We start from the raw sequence: 17,133 nt of genomic DNA, 5'->3' as shown, positions 1-17,133 counted from the left end.
TCATTTCCATATTATTGTCATTCCCAAACTTACTATGATTTGTACCATCACCTAGTTATACCAGTAAACATCCAACATCCATCATTTTTACTTTAAAAAATATCATTCTTCAACCATGCAATGATGAAATGGCAAGGGTATTGGATACTTACCTGTACAACCAAGTGATCATACAAACGAATCTAATTTTCATTAAAAATACTATTTATAGACGTTGCTCGAGATTTTGGCGAGTCCGAATCAAGTCTTCATACAAGAATTATGGTGCCTAATCCACACCTAAAATCCATTTAACCTCTCAACCTATTATAAGAAGAGAGAAACTAAATATATTCCAAATGTGGATGGAGCATCGTAATATTCACAAGAACCTGATCCAAACCGCACTCGGGCGAGGAATATTTTTTTGCATAACAACGTGTAAAGTTGTGTTTATTTGTCATGAGATGGATAGAAAAAGGGCAAAAAAAAAAGTCATCTAGAAAAGAATGTTTGGTTTGTTGTGGAGAAAAATAGAATAGAAAAGTCTTTTTTGGAGGTGTTTGGATTGTCTTGCAGAAGAAAAGAATAAATGAATGAATGGGAGTAGGTCGGGACGGGTCAATTTATTGTCATGCCCCGTTTTACGCTTGTTTTAAGTAATTGGGCCTAAATACATAATCAAGCTATAATTGGGATATATGGGCCTTTACTAAAATTGGGATATGAACTTAAATTGGCTAATAAATATAATTGATTGATTACAGTATTCGGCCATTCCGGCTAGACAACCGTTTGGTCCCCCCTGACCCCATGGTATTAAGTGCAGATAAGCATTTTCACCTCAACCCACAACCGACCAAAGGAGGTTATTTACGTGCTTTGTAACATATCCAAATGAGTACAAGACTATGTTTAGATGCTGAAAAAAAAGTGGGGAGGAGGTTTTATGTATGGCACGATTATGCACACAATCATTGGACCCTCATCTCCAATCCAACGGTTGTATGCATGATTATGTATGGCAGGTTTGCACAAAATGTTTTATAAAAAAATAAAAGGGAAATTTACAGTGCCACCCCCTCAAGAATGCCACTATTAATAAAACACTTCTTACATTACTGACAATTAGAACCGGACCCTTTATTATCAGTCTTTGTTAGCTATGTAGTTTTTTTTTTTTTTTTTTTTTTTTTCTTTTAACCCGATTATTATCTAGGACCCGAGGAAGACCTTAAACTTTTATTATATAAGAGAAACAAAATAATGAAGAAACAAAGGGGGGACAGCCTGTCTTACCCCAACCCATGAGATACAAATCAATCTAACACTCGTAAAACCCAAAAGGAAAACTTGCAAAAGATGAAAGATTATATTCTAAAGATTAGTAATCTCTCTTTATCTTCCCGAATGATGTAACTAATATTAGATGGGAGAATATTATCATCATGGAAAATCGAATTTATAATAGATTCACATGCAAAGTTGGCTAACCGATCCATTATGCGATTACTTTTCCAAAATAAAAAGAAGATATAAGCTCTCAGGGAATCACAGAGGTTGATTACTTCTTGAAATCAATACCAGTAGCTCCACAAGGTACATGATCTTTAAGAGATAAGTCTCACAATCAAGGAGGAGTCAAAATTAATATAAAAGTCAGAGAGACCCAAATCCTTACATAACACCAAGTCATCTCCAAGGGTTCTCATTTCCGCCACTGAATTTGTACACACCCCATATAAATTGGAAAAGACTGTCAAAACATTCCCGTTGTTGTTTCTAATAATGCCTCCCCCATCACTAATACCTGAATTCCTCTTGCTTGCACCATCCACATTCAGTTTAACATAATAAAGGGAGGACACCAATTAATATGAATTAGAGTTTTAACCTTACTAATTGGTGGGTATAACTTAAATATTTGCAAGATAAGATTATCTTTCAAAGAAAGAGATTTAAAAAAATTAGTTGGGTAAATGATTTCATGAATTCAATCCTTGATTTTCTCAATTATGGCAGTTGCAGCACGAGAGCCTTCACTATGTCTTCTATTATTTTTTTTTCTCGTCATAACTCACAAACAATAAATGATGGTAATAGACCAATTATGTATTTACAAATACCTTTGACACTGGCAAGGGATTGCCAATAAAGAATTCTAGTACTGAGATCCTAAGTTGAAATAACATCAATGTCCATTGTTCTTCCAAAAAAATCTCAAACCTTAGAGGCAATTGTACCCACCAATAAAGTGTGGGTTGTTGTTTCCCTCTAAGGATCTTTGCAACAAAAACATTTGGAAGCCAATGGAATAACAATACTCATCAAAGTGTCATCCGTTTGAATTTTTCTATTAAAGATTTGTCAAACAAAAAAATCCACTTTTGAAGAGATTGACTTATTTCATAACCATTAAGAGTAAGGAACAAGAGGGTAGTGAGATTGGATTTCATTCTATACCGACTTGGTTGAGAAAAAGCCATTGCTAGTCAGAGTCCACACCAATCTATCAACTTTGTTTGATAAGATAATGTTGGAGTTGAGAATACTATCATGAACCTCCAGAAAATCTATAATATTTACCACATCTTGGTCCCAAACAACATCATCATTATGCACATCTTTTACCTAAGTTTCAAGGTTCATATTTACAATTCGATCAACATAGCCGAATAGGGAGGCATTACCAGACCAATTATCAAGCCAAAAGTTTACCTCGTCAGAACCAATTAGCCATTTAGATTTTGATAAATTAAACTCTTTGAGATCTAAAGCTCTCCACCAAGTTTTAGAAACCACTAGTTTACTTTATGCTAAAACAATATGGTTACCCTTTAGAAATTTAACCTTAAAGAAAGCACTCCAAATATAATTTTCTGAAATATTACACCACAGACCTTTCAATCGCATAAATGTACTAATATCATTTAATAAATAATTTCCAAGTCCTCCTTCATCTCAAGGTCTACAAATCTTGTGCCAGTCCACCCAGTGATGGTGCTTTTCAAATTCAAAAGAACCCCATAAAAAATCTACACAAATACTGTAAAAACTTTGCAAAATCAATTTTGGGATATCCAAACTTACAAGGATGTGAATTGGTATGGAGAAAATCACATGCTTGAGAAGAACTAGCCTATTGTCTGCGAATAATAGTTTTCTTTTTCAGCCTGCCACCTTGTGTCTCATTTTAGCAAGAATATCATAAAAAAACAAACTTTTAGTCTACCAGTGTAGGGAGGTGCTCTCAAGTATATTATAGGCAGAGAATTCCTCACAAACCCTGTAATTTCTCCTAGAATTCTTATACAAGTTGCCGAAGTTTTGAAACTAATAATATAACAGTTTTTATGTCTATTCACCAGTTGGCCAGAGACATTTTCATTCCTGTTATAAATCTCATGATCTGCTTCAAAGAAGACTTCGATCCTCTTATAAATATAATAGTATCATCGGTAAATAGGCTGTGTGAGATGTCTGGGCATCTTCTAGGAAGATGATAATATGTTGCATAACCCTCCGCAAATAGCTTTTTAATCCCTTTGCTAAGAACTTCTTCTGCAAGAATGAATCAAGTGGGAGACCATGGAGCACCTTAACGGAGACCTCTGGTAGATTTAAAATAAATTTTTGGCTCACCTTCCATAACCACTGAGAACCAACAGTTTTCTTGATCAACCCAATCCATGTTCTTGAGAACCCAAATTTTTCTAGAACTTTATAAATAAAATCCCATTCCATGCGGTCATATACCTTGGCCATATCTAATTTCAAAACCACATTGGCCCCTCTAGATTTTCTAGTTAGATTCTGCACAACCTCTTGAACTAAAGCTATATTATCATGGATACATCTTCTTTGGACAAATGCATCTTGCTCCTCAGAGATTAACTAGGGGAGAATGGTGGCCAATCTTGTAGATATAATTTTACCAATAATTTTATAGGAAAAATTACAAAGACTAATAAGTTTGAAGTCTAACATTATCTCAGGGTTGTTTTTTTTTTTAGGAATGTGAATGAGATGAGACGAGGTATAGCTTCTAGGAAAAAAACCTCCCAAGAAGAAATCGTTCATTGCCGCCCACATATCATAGCTAATGACATCCCAGCAAGAAGTAAGGAAGTGCCCCAAAAAACCATCTAGCCCTGGTGCGCTATCTTTAGATAGAGAGAAGACAACTTTTTTAATCTTTTCCATAGTTGGAGCTTGAAAGAGATACATATTGTCCTCTGCAGAGACCAACGTGGGAATAGACTCAAGCAAATCGCCATCAAGGATACGAGGTTGAGATGAGAAAATATCAAAGAAGTAGCATATTGCCTCGGCATGTACCCCATCTGCACCAAGAATCCAATTACTTTCATCATTTTTTATTTTTTTAATTTTTCTCTTTTTCCTTTTAGTATTAACCATGGCATGAAAGAACTTGGTATTCCTTTCCCCCTCCTGAAGCCGTTTCACTCTTGATTTTTGCTTCCAATTTTCTCTTGAAGCAGAGTACACTGGAGGTGATCGTGGGCACTCTAAAGAACAAGTTTCATTGGCATCTGAAGGATTTAAATCATAGTCTGCCTCAACTTGACTAGCATCATCCTCGGCATTTCTAATATTTTGATGAATATTTTCAAACACATCTTTATTCCAAACATTGAGCTTGATACGAAGAACTTTTAGCTTCGAGTAAAGAACAAAAAGAGGTGAACGAGTCGTAGAAGATGCCCAAACCTCTTTCACAATGCTCTTAAAATCAAGGTGAAAAATCCACATTTGCTGAAATTTAAAGGAAGAAACTCTAGAGACAACGGAAGACGAAAACTCTAACCATAATAGGGCATGGTTAGAACATGTTCAATTAAGATGATGCACTTGAGAAAGCTGAAACTAGGTTGTCTGAAAAGTATTATAAAAAATTCGATCCAAGCGAGCCATCAGAATATTATTTCCCCCTTGATTATTGGTCCAAGTAAAGGCATTATCATTATAACCTGCATCAATCAAAGCGGCATCATCCACAAAATTTTCAAACTCTTTCATCGACTGAGAACAAGGTGGCCTTCCTCTTACTGTTTCAGATGGGGATAAAATTACATTAAAGTCCCTGCAAATTGCCCATGGGATTGCAACTGAACTTAAAAAATCAATTAGTTTTTCCCATAACGATCTTCTTTCAACCAAAGAACACAAAACATAAGCAAATGTAGCCACAAAATTACAATTAGTATTTGTATTCATGCAATTGAGAGAAATAAATTGAGCATGTTCCTCTGTAACCTGAATCTGGATATAATCTTTCCAAAAAATCCAAATTCTATCTCCACTCTCCACACCATTAGAAGTACAATCACGCATCCCAATTTTCTTCTTGATAGATTGTGCTTTTAAAAATGAAATTTTAGGCTCAACAATAGCAACCATGTCGATTTTGGAAGATAAAATAATAGATTTTAGACACCTACATGACGGCTTATTTCCAATTCCTCTAATATTCCAAAAAAGAAGATTCATTAATGACTGGCAGTTTTATCACTATTTGGGCCAATAGACCTAGTCATCCGACAATCTGATAGAAATTTATTCCATGGAATATGGCTATTAGGAGTAGTAATTTGATTGTCATTCCAAATTGGGGTATCTGGAGGAGGTAGAGACATATCAACATAAACCATCCCAACCTTGTTGTCCTCTTTAAAATTAGAGAAAGTTTCCTCCAACCAAGTATTGAGAGTAGCACTGAAGTTTTTTAAATCCTTAATAATTGTCTTCCAATCCAAGATTTGCTCACTACGTCCAACTAGAAGCAAATCATCCTTGATTTTTTCCATAAAATTAACTTTCCATTGATTGGAATTAGCAAAGCATAACCAGAATGCACCCTCGAGTCATCAACGTTATGGACAAGAGTAGGACAAAGAGAAATGTGTAAATCATTGTCTCCATCTTCGGATTCGTTTGGTTGAACATCTATAGCTTCCTCAAGGCCTTCAATATTTTCCTCTACAATATCTTCTATGAAAACCTTGAAACGTCTACCAGTGGGCCTCTAACGATTGCTCGAGGAGACATTAGATATGATCAATTGATCAACATCAATTGGGACATGCAGATCTATACTAGTAGTTCCAATCCCATTATTAGGATTAGTTTCATGAACTGGAATATTGGAGCGAATAATCGGGGGAGATAGTCTCCCTTCCCCTTCCCTACCTTAAACGCTGATAATGCCAACCATAGCATTATCACATCCACCCATAGTTGTCACCACTTGATTTTGAATTGTGGGACCAGTAGCCTCCTTACCTTGGTGATTCAATTCCTGAGTCTTTTTACGACAGTTGTCAATCACATGTCCTAACTTCAAGCAAACCTAGCAAAATAAGGGTTTTCTTTCATAGACCACCTTCTGGAAGAAACCAGTTGAACCACAACCAATCCAGATATGACCATGATGGTTCTCACGGAGATCAATCTCAACAGAGGCCCTGGCGGCAACCATTCGTGTGCACCAGATGTCGTACTATCAACCTTCAAAACTTTTCCAACCGCTCTTGCAACTGATAAGAAATAATTTCCTTCGTAAAAATTCACTGGGAGGTTCGGGAAAGAAACCCGAACCGGCACTATCGGAGATTCAGATCTTGCCTTGAAGTTTCTGGACCACTTGAATAACCGAACCAAAAACCCCTTGATGAAAATATGTTCTTTCAACCAAACCTTAACAATAATCTAAGCAAAAGGTGTCGTTGATCCAGACTAGTCACACCCACATCAGCGTTCAGGTGGAAATTCGATTGCAAGAAGCTTTTAACATCAAATGTTGATGGTCTTCCATAAGAACACTAAGGAATCAATGAATATTGGAATGGAAATTCAAATAGTTCCACTTCCTCATTAGAGAAAAAAATTGCCAGTGATCCAAGATGAGAGAATGGGTTCTTAATAGATACCATCGCAGGACGAACAGATAGAACATTAGCAACAACCGAGGAAAATGAAGCAGCCCAATTGCCAACAATAGATGATGAAGGATCTGGGGGCCTAACCTCCCAAGAGATGGGAGGGTCGGACATGGTTGGGAGCCAAAAAAGAACACAAAACAACCAAATCCAACACACAAGAAATTTATCGAACACAAAAAATTCAACAATCTTGAATTGGAAGAGGAGACCAGCACCTTAGGCTGTAGGGAGAACACCCAAGCATAAACCGACTCCCAAAGATCTGAGATTAGGGTTTCCTTTCATCTCGGCTAAGGTTTGTGCGAGGTTACTTCTCAATGATTCTGATTTTGCATGGACTATTTCCTTAGCCAATGTTTCTTCCTTCTCCAATTAAAACGTTTCCAGAGTTTTCACTTCCTTCTCAAAGATTTCATATTATTACTATGAAGTAAAATGACTATTTTACCTTTTTTCCTATAGCACATAATCCAACCTAAACTACCCTAACCCTTCTATGGCGGATCCTCTGCCCTCAATCTGTTTTGGGTTTTGTCATCCATTGGTTCTAAGATCAATTCATATAGAGATCCATTTCGTGGTCGAAGAAGAAAAACCAGCTGTTTTAGTTCTTCGTTTTGGGAAAGAAAAACGAAGAAAAAGGTTTTGGAGGTGCACCGTATCATCACAAATTGAATAGGAGTTCTGCCGAAGGAGTGGTGACGATCTACTACCTACTACCTACTACCTACCACCTTTGTCAACCATTGAGAAGAATCGCAGCGGTTGTAAAGGAAGGAACATTAGCTCTGTTCTTTCTCTGTACCCCATCTCTGATTTCTGGGTTGAAATCGTCTGCAATTCCGATCTCGTACAATTCCGTGCAATACCACCTTTAGGCGGTGACACGTGTATTGATACCAATACAATGGTCCAGATCTGCTACAACTAACAAAACATTAAATCAGTGAAGAGGCATTTAAATCAGATATGGACCATTGCATTGGAATCAATACACGTGTCACTCCCTGAAGGTGGTATTGCACGGAATTGTATGAGATAAGAATTGCAGACGATTTTTTTCCCTGATTTCTCTCTATCCCCTTTGATTTCTAGCCTCCGGTCTCTCCCATATTTTTTCCCTCTTTTTCCCATCGCTCTTCATGTCCTACGAAATCTCCAATCCTCTAACTCTCTCTTCCAATCTTTGCTTGCAAGAGATATAAAAGGGAAAACAATCTACCGCTACTCCAAATTCAGAGACTCGCCATGAAAGCCAAACAAAACAAATCATTCTTCAACGTTACTTAATGAAGCCAGTTTCCTTGGTGTTCCTACGAAAGCACTGCCTGCAACACATCAGTCCATACTTCTGGATCAACCCATGTGGATTCCTACACAACTCGACAGGTAAGAGATCCAGGGCCATAGGTCTTGGCATGAGAGTTCCAAATATTTGTGTGCCCCATTCTTCCACCTTCAACGAAACCATAATTCGCAGCAGCTATTTGCTTCCAATTGGGATTAACTACTTAACCCTACCGCTGCCAACAATGTAGCAAGGCGGACAAACCCAAGAACCAAATGAGAAAACAGAGTTGTAACTTGAAAATAAAGGACGATAGAGAGAGAGAGAGAGAGAGAGAGAGAGAGAGAGAGAGAGAGAGAGAGAAATTGAAAGCAATGAAAACTTTGATTTATGTGGTACTTTCTCCAAGTTTCAACGCAAGAAAACTAACCGAAATGTTGACCTCTCAGCTGGTTTGTCTCCGTGTCTGTGTGCGACATGCGAGTGTGACAACCAAAGAATCAAAGGTGGAGTTATGCGATGAAGAAACCCTATGTTCATGAAGGATATAACACAAACTCCGCTAAGGATATCTGCGGCAGCAACAATGGTGATGAAGATAGGGCAGTGCTATTAGTTTTTGATTTGGGGAAGAAGGAAAAGGAAGGAAAAGATAATAGTAGTTAGGCCAAGGGCATACTTGGTAGTTCAAGTTTTATGAGGGTATTTTGGTATTTAAAAAAAATATTAGTCACTTGATGTCATATCTTAATAGATATTTTCTAACGGAGACTGATGGACTGACGGTAGGAGGTCTGGTTCTAATTGTCAGTACCGTATGGGGTGTTTTATTAATTTATGACATTCTAATTGTCAGTCATGTATGAGGTGTTTCATTAATTAATGACATTCTCTAAGGGTGGTATTGTGAAAAAAATTTCAAACTAAAAAACAAGAGAAGAACAATTCCTGCTCGTGTGGTCTTGTGCCTAGATGAAAGGGGGCGACATGACTACCTTGCCTCTTGTTTGATGTCTCGACTCTTGACGCATACTCCACACAAGGAGTCCAAGAAGCAACTGATGACCCCAAATTGTCGAGTTCACCCATGGAGTGCTATGCATGCATGCATGCAAGTTTAGGTTCCAACCTTCCACCTGACCAGTTGCAACCGAGTTAAGCTTTGTGAAAGCTTCTCTCTGTATTTATTCTTCTGAACTCTAAATCCAAAAATCTCTCCTACCTATTTGAAAGCGTCATATTGCTAAGGTGGCTTCTCTCTCTCTCTCTCTCTCTCTCTCTCTCTCTAAGTATGTGTATGTATTAGAAAAGTGGAAAAAAGAACAAGAAAAGGCAGCCTCTAACACCTTTAGACTGACTTAAAAAGAGGAGAAGAAGCCCCTAGAGAAACAAGGCAGACCCTGCATTACAAAATAGACGAAAGAGAAACAAAGAAAAATTACAATCTATAGAAAACCTTGAAGAGTGAATCCTCCATCACTAAATTATTCAGCCCATCAGGGAAATCATTAGGCTGAATAATAGTCTCTGCCTGAGATGTAGCCATAGAAGCCAGGTAATCAGAAGGCTTATTTACCTCCCTCCAAATATGCTTGAATTCTTCTGGATAAGACACTTGAGGTGTGCAAAATCTTGCTTTTAATAGCTCTAGTTTCCCATGGCCTCTCAATAATTTCTCCATTTAACATGCCTACAGCCACCTTGGAATCAGACTGGATTGAAATCTCCATCATGTTATTTTCCATGCATATGGAGATTGCTCTGAGGATAGCAAGGAGTTCCAACCATATGTTAGTCTTCTCCCCAAGACCAATATAAGCCAAAAGAGGGGTCCCCTTCCTCTCTCTCTCTCCAACTTGGTCTTCTCTATGGTTCTTCCTTTGTTGACAATTGTTGGAACTTGGAAGGTGAGTAATGGTAAAGGATGTGGTGAAATAACTGATGAATTTGTCTAAGCATGGATATAAATGGGCTACCATAATTTTGTGACTCAGAGAGGGTTATTAGGGTTTCAATTATGGCGTGCAGGAGACCACTCAGAGCCATGGTTGGAAGAATGGAATTGGATTAATATTGACATTGATTGATCCTGATTCATAGCCTATACGATATTTGTTATTAATATGGACGAAGGGTGAAAAGGTAAAAAAAAATATATTTTTAAATGAAAACCAAGGGTATTCTTGTCTGATCTGGACAAATTCTGGTGGATCTGGATCGGGATTGGGATCGAATAGGTATCAATCTTTACCTATCCGTTTCCAATTCCGTGCTTGTAACCCTCCTGTACTAACATCAAGGATTGGTATTAGCACCATCTTTGAGCTCCTTCATGGCAGCTTCATATAAAGAAGGGGTTAAGGAAGGCATTTGATGGCTCAGCCCATATATATGGATCATTCAATGAAGGCATTTCAGTCCAGTCGCCTCCTAGATTGGCTTGTCAACCACCAGACCATAGCTCCGACCCCATTCCTCCTTGAGAGCAGGATATGCTTGCCAAGATAGAGCTAGGAGCCAACCTATACTCTTAGGACACAATCTAAATAAAGGGTGATGTTAACGCCTAAGGTCGAATTTGTCACTGCTGAGGCCAACGATGGTCCAAAGAGTGTTTGAAAACTGTATAAATTAAAATGCAACAAACAACGATCAGTTGCATTCTTTAAATCAAAATTAAAAATATCTTTATTGCGATACACTATTTATAAACCTCCTCTAGATTGAGATCAAACTGTGATTTACTTGTCAATGTCTCTTCCTGATCAGGCATCAGACAAAGATTTAAATGGGATTGTTCCTACTACTTTATGCTTCATTTTTTTTTTTTTTAATAGTAAATTCAGTTTGATTCGATTCGGTTCCAACGGAGAAGTTTTACCCTAGAAATCAAACTGAATCGAACTGAGACGCATAGAAGAGGAAGGTGAGAGAGGACTAGAGGGGAGTAATTAGGCCTCGTGAAGAAGGAATTAAACTTCTTTTTTCAAAAGGCAAAAGATAAAAGAGTAAGACACATAATGAAAATAGGGAAAAGAGCCTTGCCCCTTTGGTTTTGCCTACTCCTAGACACAGGTGGGCATGAAAGAGGCTGTCTACATTCTGCGCTAAAGATGCTCTCGTGCACTAATGTTGTTTACACCAGACTCACATGGTTCTTTCGGATCCGACTCCTCTCTAATTCTTAATCACCTAATTTTCACTGTGTTTACGGCACCTGTACACTTCAAATCTAACGATTGAAGACATTTAGGGTTACTCAAACCCATTTTGACCCCCCCCCAAAAAAAAAGGCCTTTGGCCAACAACCTTATGCGGATTAGACCTGAACTATCTCGAGAAACAAATTACCAACACATCTAAAAAAATGCCATAGATTACCTTTTTTTATTATTATTATTTTCTTGACCACTGGACGAGTATTTGGCAGCTAGTCTTAAATGATGACAATGTTTTAGCTTTTAAATTATCTGACTATAGAAGAAAAGTAGTAAAAAAGTGTTTTAGCTTGATATTTAATTAAATTCTGTATCAAAGAATGGGAAGCACTATCGTTTATAAAAAAGGCATCCCCATGAATATTAATGCTACAAACTTATCCCTTGAGTTTTCTAAGTCTATCTTATTCATCAGCATCCAATTCAGCACTGTAAATATCTAGACAAGAGTATACATGGCATAGCAATGTGAGAGTGAGAGAGAAAGAGAAGGAAAGAGATGATTGGTTCAATTTTAAATCGAGGTTTTGAGATGCATAACCAGCTTCCATGAACCTGTACCCTCTTCTATCTAAATTTCTTCTCTTTTAATATCCCATATTGTTTTATGTTATTCTCCCCAAACTTCAAGCTTATGATAGAATGGAATGTGACCTTCACAAACAAATGAACTGTTCCTTTGAACCCTACCCTTCCCATCGCAAATCCCAATGTGGAACCAAAATCTACAACTTTATAACACTGAGCGATAATGATACAAAACCCTCTACATATATATTTAAATAAAATAAAAGCAAACTAAAAGTGTTTCCATGGGTCACAAGAGGAAGAAACTAAACACCAAGCACAAAATATTGATGCACACATAAACAGTTCAAGTATCTGTTGCAGGTGTATACCCCATTGAAGCATGAATCACCATGAATTGGCATTCCTAATCTATCCAACCGGCCGGAGCCAGGGTATACTTTGCTCTTGAAATTTGCATGTACTGAAGCCCTTTGGGCACTTGATCCTGTATCCCCGAACCCTTGAGCATAAAACTCTCAGTTGAACGTGATTTGTCAAACTCGGGTCTCTGTTTTGGAACACTTTGAGACCTTATTACCGTAGAGCTTGATGATTCCATGTTGGCTATGTAATTGGGGTAATCAGAGTACCCACTGAAAATAGGATAATGGGTAGTTATCGTTCGATCAAGGGCTTAACAAGTGTCAACTTGTCAACGTTTTAATAGGAATGATATTACCGGGGAAACTCAAAGGATAACATACTTTCCATTCTTGTTGGGGATTCTTAATTTATTTAAACCTTGAGATATTTAGACAATTTAATTAACTGCTTAACTATTCCGTTGAAAGATAAAGATGTGTCAAGATTCTAGCGTAAATGAATTGAGAGTCCCTTACATGAAGATCCATTGAACTCTTTGGAGGTAGTCTTAAACTTCGGCATTTTCTGCCCAAAGAGGCATTGAGAAACTTTGATTCATTAAAATAATAATAATAAAAAAAAAAAAAAGGAAAATCTCACATGCACCTCTCCCCCCATCAATCTAGTAACATGACAACTAAGGAAAGGATTCTTTAAGCAAGCAAAGCAAGATATGCAAGAGGGCACAACAGTTCATATACAAGGGCTAGAGAGGAGATAGATAGAGATAAAAACTGCTAGCATATATCCCTTTGCCGATTGCTTAGAGAACAATTTTCCTTAAGTTGACTTCTTATTAAACCTTTCCTTCCACCAATCGACCAACCCTTTCCTCTCACCCCCCAAATGAGAGAAGGAAAAAAGGAAAATGAAACCACATGCATAAAGTGGATTTGTCGTCTAACATTCAAAGTAACTCAGGGATTGCTCCATTCTTTTGTAAAGGAGATATCCCTTGTAGCTTCGGATTGATTATAAAATATATAATCTTCATGATTGGGTTGGTGTGGGGTTCTGGAAGTCATTTTGCAAAATCAATCATACATTTTCATAAATATTTGTTGATTTTTTTTGGGGGGGGGGGGGGGGGGGCGTGTGTGGGAGGGGAAATCAACTACTTGCTTTTTCTCAATTTATTTTTTATTTTTTATTTTTTTATGTGAATAAGAAATTCATCACCAACAAAACTAATCAAAGCAAAATACAAAACAGAAAAAGGCCCTTTAGAGGAGGGGCCAGGGGAAAGGACAAAGGCAACCTAAAAATAGCCAAGACACTTGGGCCAACTTGAGAGATCCGGCCTAGATGACAACGAGGAATGATCGAAAGGACAGCATCCCTACCAACCGTATACTGCTTCTACTTTTTCATCAACAAAATAAAACATTCCAAAACAATCAATCACTAGTGCCTACTCCTAGTTACTCTAGCCGTCTGAGGAGTGCGAAAACTTGACAGAACTAAGTTGGAGTTTTTCCCCCTTTGATTTTTGAGAGGAAACACCCAAATCCTATGAAAATTCTTTGAAGTAATAAAAGGAATCACTCGATCCATATGCACAACTTTAGATGGAACAATTTCTTGAGAAGAATCAATCCATCATGAAAATGAGTCAGTTAGGTTGTCACATTCAAGACCACATAAATCTCACCAGGGAGAGATGGGGCCTCAACAAAGGGCAAACCAGCTTTTTCGAGGATATTATTATAAGACCAACGAATTGTTCTCACACAAGGATCAGTGTCAATTTAAATTTGTAATTACCTTTTCCTTTCTCGAATATCAAAATACCTTAACCATTCTTAGATATAATTCGAAAAATATCAATTGTTGGTACACCAAAATCCATAATTTATGACAACTATGATAAAAACCTCTAAGGTTAGGAAGACCAATAATTTACAGATGAGAATATTGCTTTTAGTCATCTGACAATGTTCTATTTAACAGTCTCAAGTGATATAGTGTAATGCACACACATATGTCCACTCTCACACTTGTGTCTTGGATTCATCATTCCAGAGATCACGCAATGTAACGACAGTGTGGACGGAATGGTCAATCCCGTCTCTAACAATGAACACTTCTAGGTGAAAATCTAAGGATAATCTAATTCGTTTTTATCATGCATAATTAAATGAATTTAATACATCAATTATTGGTTTTAATGGACACACTTCCCAAAAAATTACTGTTTAGACATAGTGCAAGCCTGAAAATAGACAAGAATTTGCTCCAATTGAGATGAATGAATACCAAGATTTGTTTTCAGAATTATTGCATTGGAAACATTAAAGTATGTCCTGCAAATGTAGGGTCCTAAGAAGGGTGAGTTTGGAGATGGTCCTAAATTTTCCATTTTTGTGCACAAAGAGGAATAGAGAAGCTTTGATTCATGCAGAAGAATATATCACACACACCCCCTGTAAAACATAAATGTTGCTAGTTGATTAACTTTCGTTGGTGTCCAGAAGGTTGTCATGTTAGTATCATTTTTGAGAAGCATATAATTAAGGTCATGAAGAGGTTTCTCTACGCAAGCAGAGTAAGATATGCAAGAGACGGCACAATGATTCACATACAGAGGACGAAAAGGAGAGAGAGAGAGGGATAGAAACCACTGGCATATCCTATGCAGATTGATCAGAAAACCTTTTTATACTTCCCAGTGAGCCCCCCCCCGCCCGCCTCGCCTCCCTTTAGTCCATCAACAGCCCCTACGAGGTTTAAAAAAAAAAGAAAAAAAAAAAACAAAAAAGAAAAGAAAACCATGAATAGTGAGAAATCCCATGTATCTTTGGGTTGATAATGAAATACATTATCTTCATGATTGGATTGGGGTGGGGTGGGGTGGGGTGGAATGAGCTACTTGCTTTTCAAGGATATTATTGTTAGTCTCACATAAGAGTCAGTATCAATTTAAATTCTATATACCTTTGCCTTTCTCAAATATCATGAGTCCTTACTCAGTTTTTATAAAACACCCCCTGGTCTACATTTTATTTTCTTTATTACCTTAAAAATTTTAGACTAAAACTTAATATAGGAGTAACTAGTTTCTACATCCCTGAAAAATTTGTGGTATTAGAAGGAAAGAATGAGTTGTTGCATGATAAGCAGTCACAAATCTGGAAGCTTGTTGTACCTAACATGAAGTCATCAAGTAAGGGTTGTTGGAACGTGGGTTGTTGTTGTTGAGCTTCTTCCCTCTCCATGCATATCAATGAGTTGTTGTCACATGAGAAGCTCTCTTGCTGGTATTGTTTGTTGATCAGAAGTTGGGACTCTACAGTAGCCAACTGCAACTGGAGCTGTCTCACAACCTTCTTCAGTTGGCAAACTTCACCTGCACACCCATGCACTGGATCTTTAATCCTCGCCACCGCCTCGTAGACCAAGCTATCCACTGCTTCAGCTTTTTGATTCTCAGGAAGTTCCTGCATCAGCTTTTTTTTATGAATGATTTATATATTCAACGAAGCCCAAGAATTCTTTTGACTCTCAAAATTAATGATCGAAACTTAGCTGCAACCCAGGTAGTAGCCAATCTTTCTTTTAGTTGTTGAATCTCTCTTGAATTGATCAATGTGTGATATTTCAAATCTTCATTACTAATGGATTCGAAATGATCTCCGGATTGATAAGAAGATCCTTTCAATTGGCTAGAATCTCTTACTCGAAGGAAAATAGGTCTTGTGGAATCATATTGAATATTTGATGATGAGTTTTTTTATTTTTATTAAGTTAATAGAAAAAATAAAATAAAACCAACAAGGTATCCCTACAGCCAAAGACTAGTTAAGAAGAAATCCGAAGAAAATACAAAGGATAAAGAGAACTCGTAACCACTAGGCATTAAGGTTAACTCCAAGGAGATCAAATTGCAACCCCATGTAGTAGTAGAAGTAGTATTAGTATAATTACCTGCAACAACTTGACCACGTTACTGGCTCCAAATACTCTGTGTACAGCCATGAACTTGAGGGGTTGATTTGGGGGAAAGAATGGTGCCAAGACGCATCTTGGGACGCATCGTCGACGGAGGGTCTTACAGGCACCGCAAGGTCGGATGACGTGAGGAGGAAGAGATTGATCATGAGGAGGGAGGCTACCTGCAGTGAGGGCTTCCTGTGAATCCATATCTTTCTAGGGGTGACAATGTAAAAAAATGCAATCAAGAAACCTTTTAATAAATGAAGTGAATGTTTGGGGCTATGGCCTTTGAAGATACCAAAGATTAGACAGTTTTAGCCAGATCGATCCAGAGAGGCATAGGAGTGTTTATATAGCAGTAACTTAAGGCTGAATGTGAGATACATCATATATCATCACTCCTATGCAAAACATGTCTCAAGTGAAATTTTCAAGTATGCCCGCCGAAAAAAGCACATGTTCTCATCACTTTGATTGGATTTGAATGTTCCAATTCAAAGTTTGAGAATTCCCATGCATGATACGCATGTAAGTCCTGAAAAGACTATAAGGCTACAACTTTTATTCCAAATTCCATGTCTTTCTATTTGTGGATTGAGTTGGTACGGAAAGGTTCGTCCAGATAGTTATTATTGATATACCATAATACATACACAATGATCTACTGATGGTCTATAGTCAACTAATGGTGGATCGAACCCTATATCCTCAGTCCCCTCGAACCATGAGGCTTAACCTAAGAAGGGATCAGACACTCGGCCACCATCTCACCGACTATACCACCATAGCTTTGATCGTGAGGGAGGGCCCCATGTCACCC

General features: G+C 37.6%; 1 protein-coding gene and 1 pseudogene across 1 annotated transcript; both read right to left on the bottom strand.

The window, feature by feature from the left end:
• Positions 1-8,015: 8,015 nt before the first annotated feature.
• Positions 8,016-8,526, bottom strand: LOC122090941 (annotated as a pseudogene).
• Positions 8,527-15,023: 6,497 nt separating this feature from the next.
• Positions 15,024-16,763, bottom strand: LOC122092346 (LOB domain-containing protein 1-like). The gene is made up of 3 exons (XM_042662661.1): positions 16,305-16,763; positions 15,526-15,817; positions 15,024-15,097 (listed from the first exon to the last, which is right to left on the bottom strand). Exons 1-3 carry the CDS (start codon positions 16,518-16,520, stop codon positions 15,024-15,026), a joined length of 582 nt encoding a protein of 193 aa, XP_042518595.1. The 5' UTR covers positions 16,521-16,763.
• Between the last annotated feature and the right edge of the window lie 370 nt (positions 16,764-17,133).

Source organism: Macadamia integrifolia, chromosome 10 (assembly GCF_013358625.1).
Source record: "Macadamia integrifolia cultivar HAES 741 chromosome 10, SCU_Mint_v3, whole genome shotgun sequence".
NCBI classification, from domain to species: Eukaryota; Viridiplantae; Streptophyta; class Magnoliopsida; order Proteales; family Proteaceae; genus Macadamia; species Macadamia integrifolia.
Note: the sequence above shows the minus strand (reverse complement) of the source record. Positions and strands in the feature narration are given on the sequence as shown.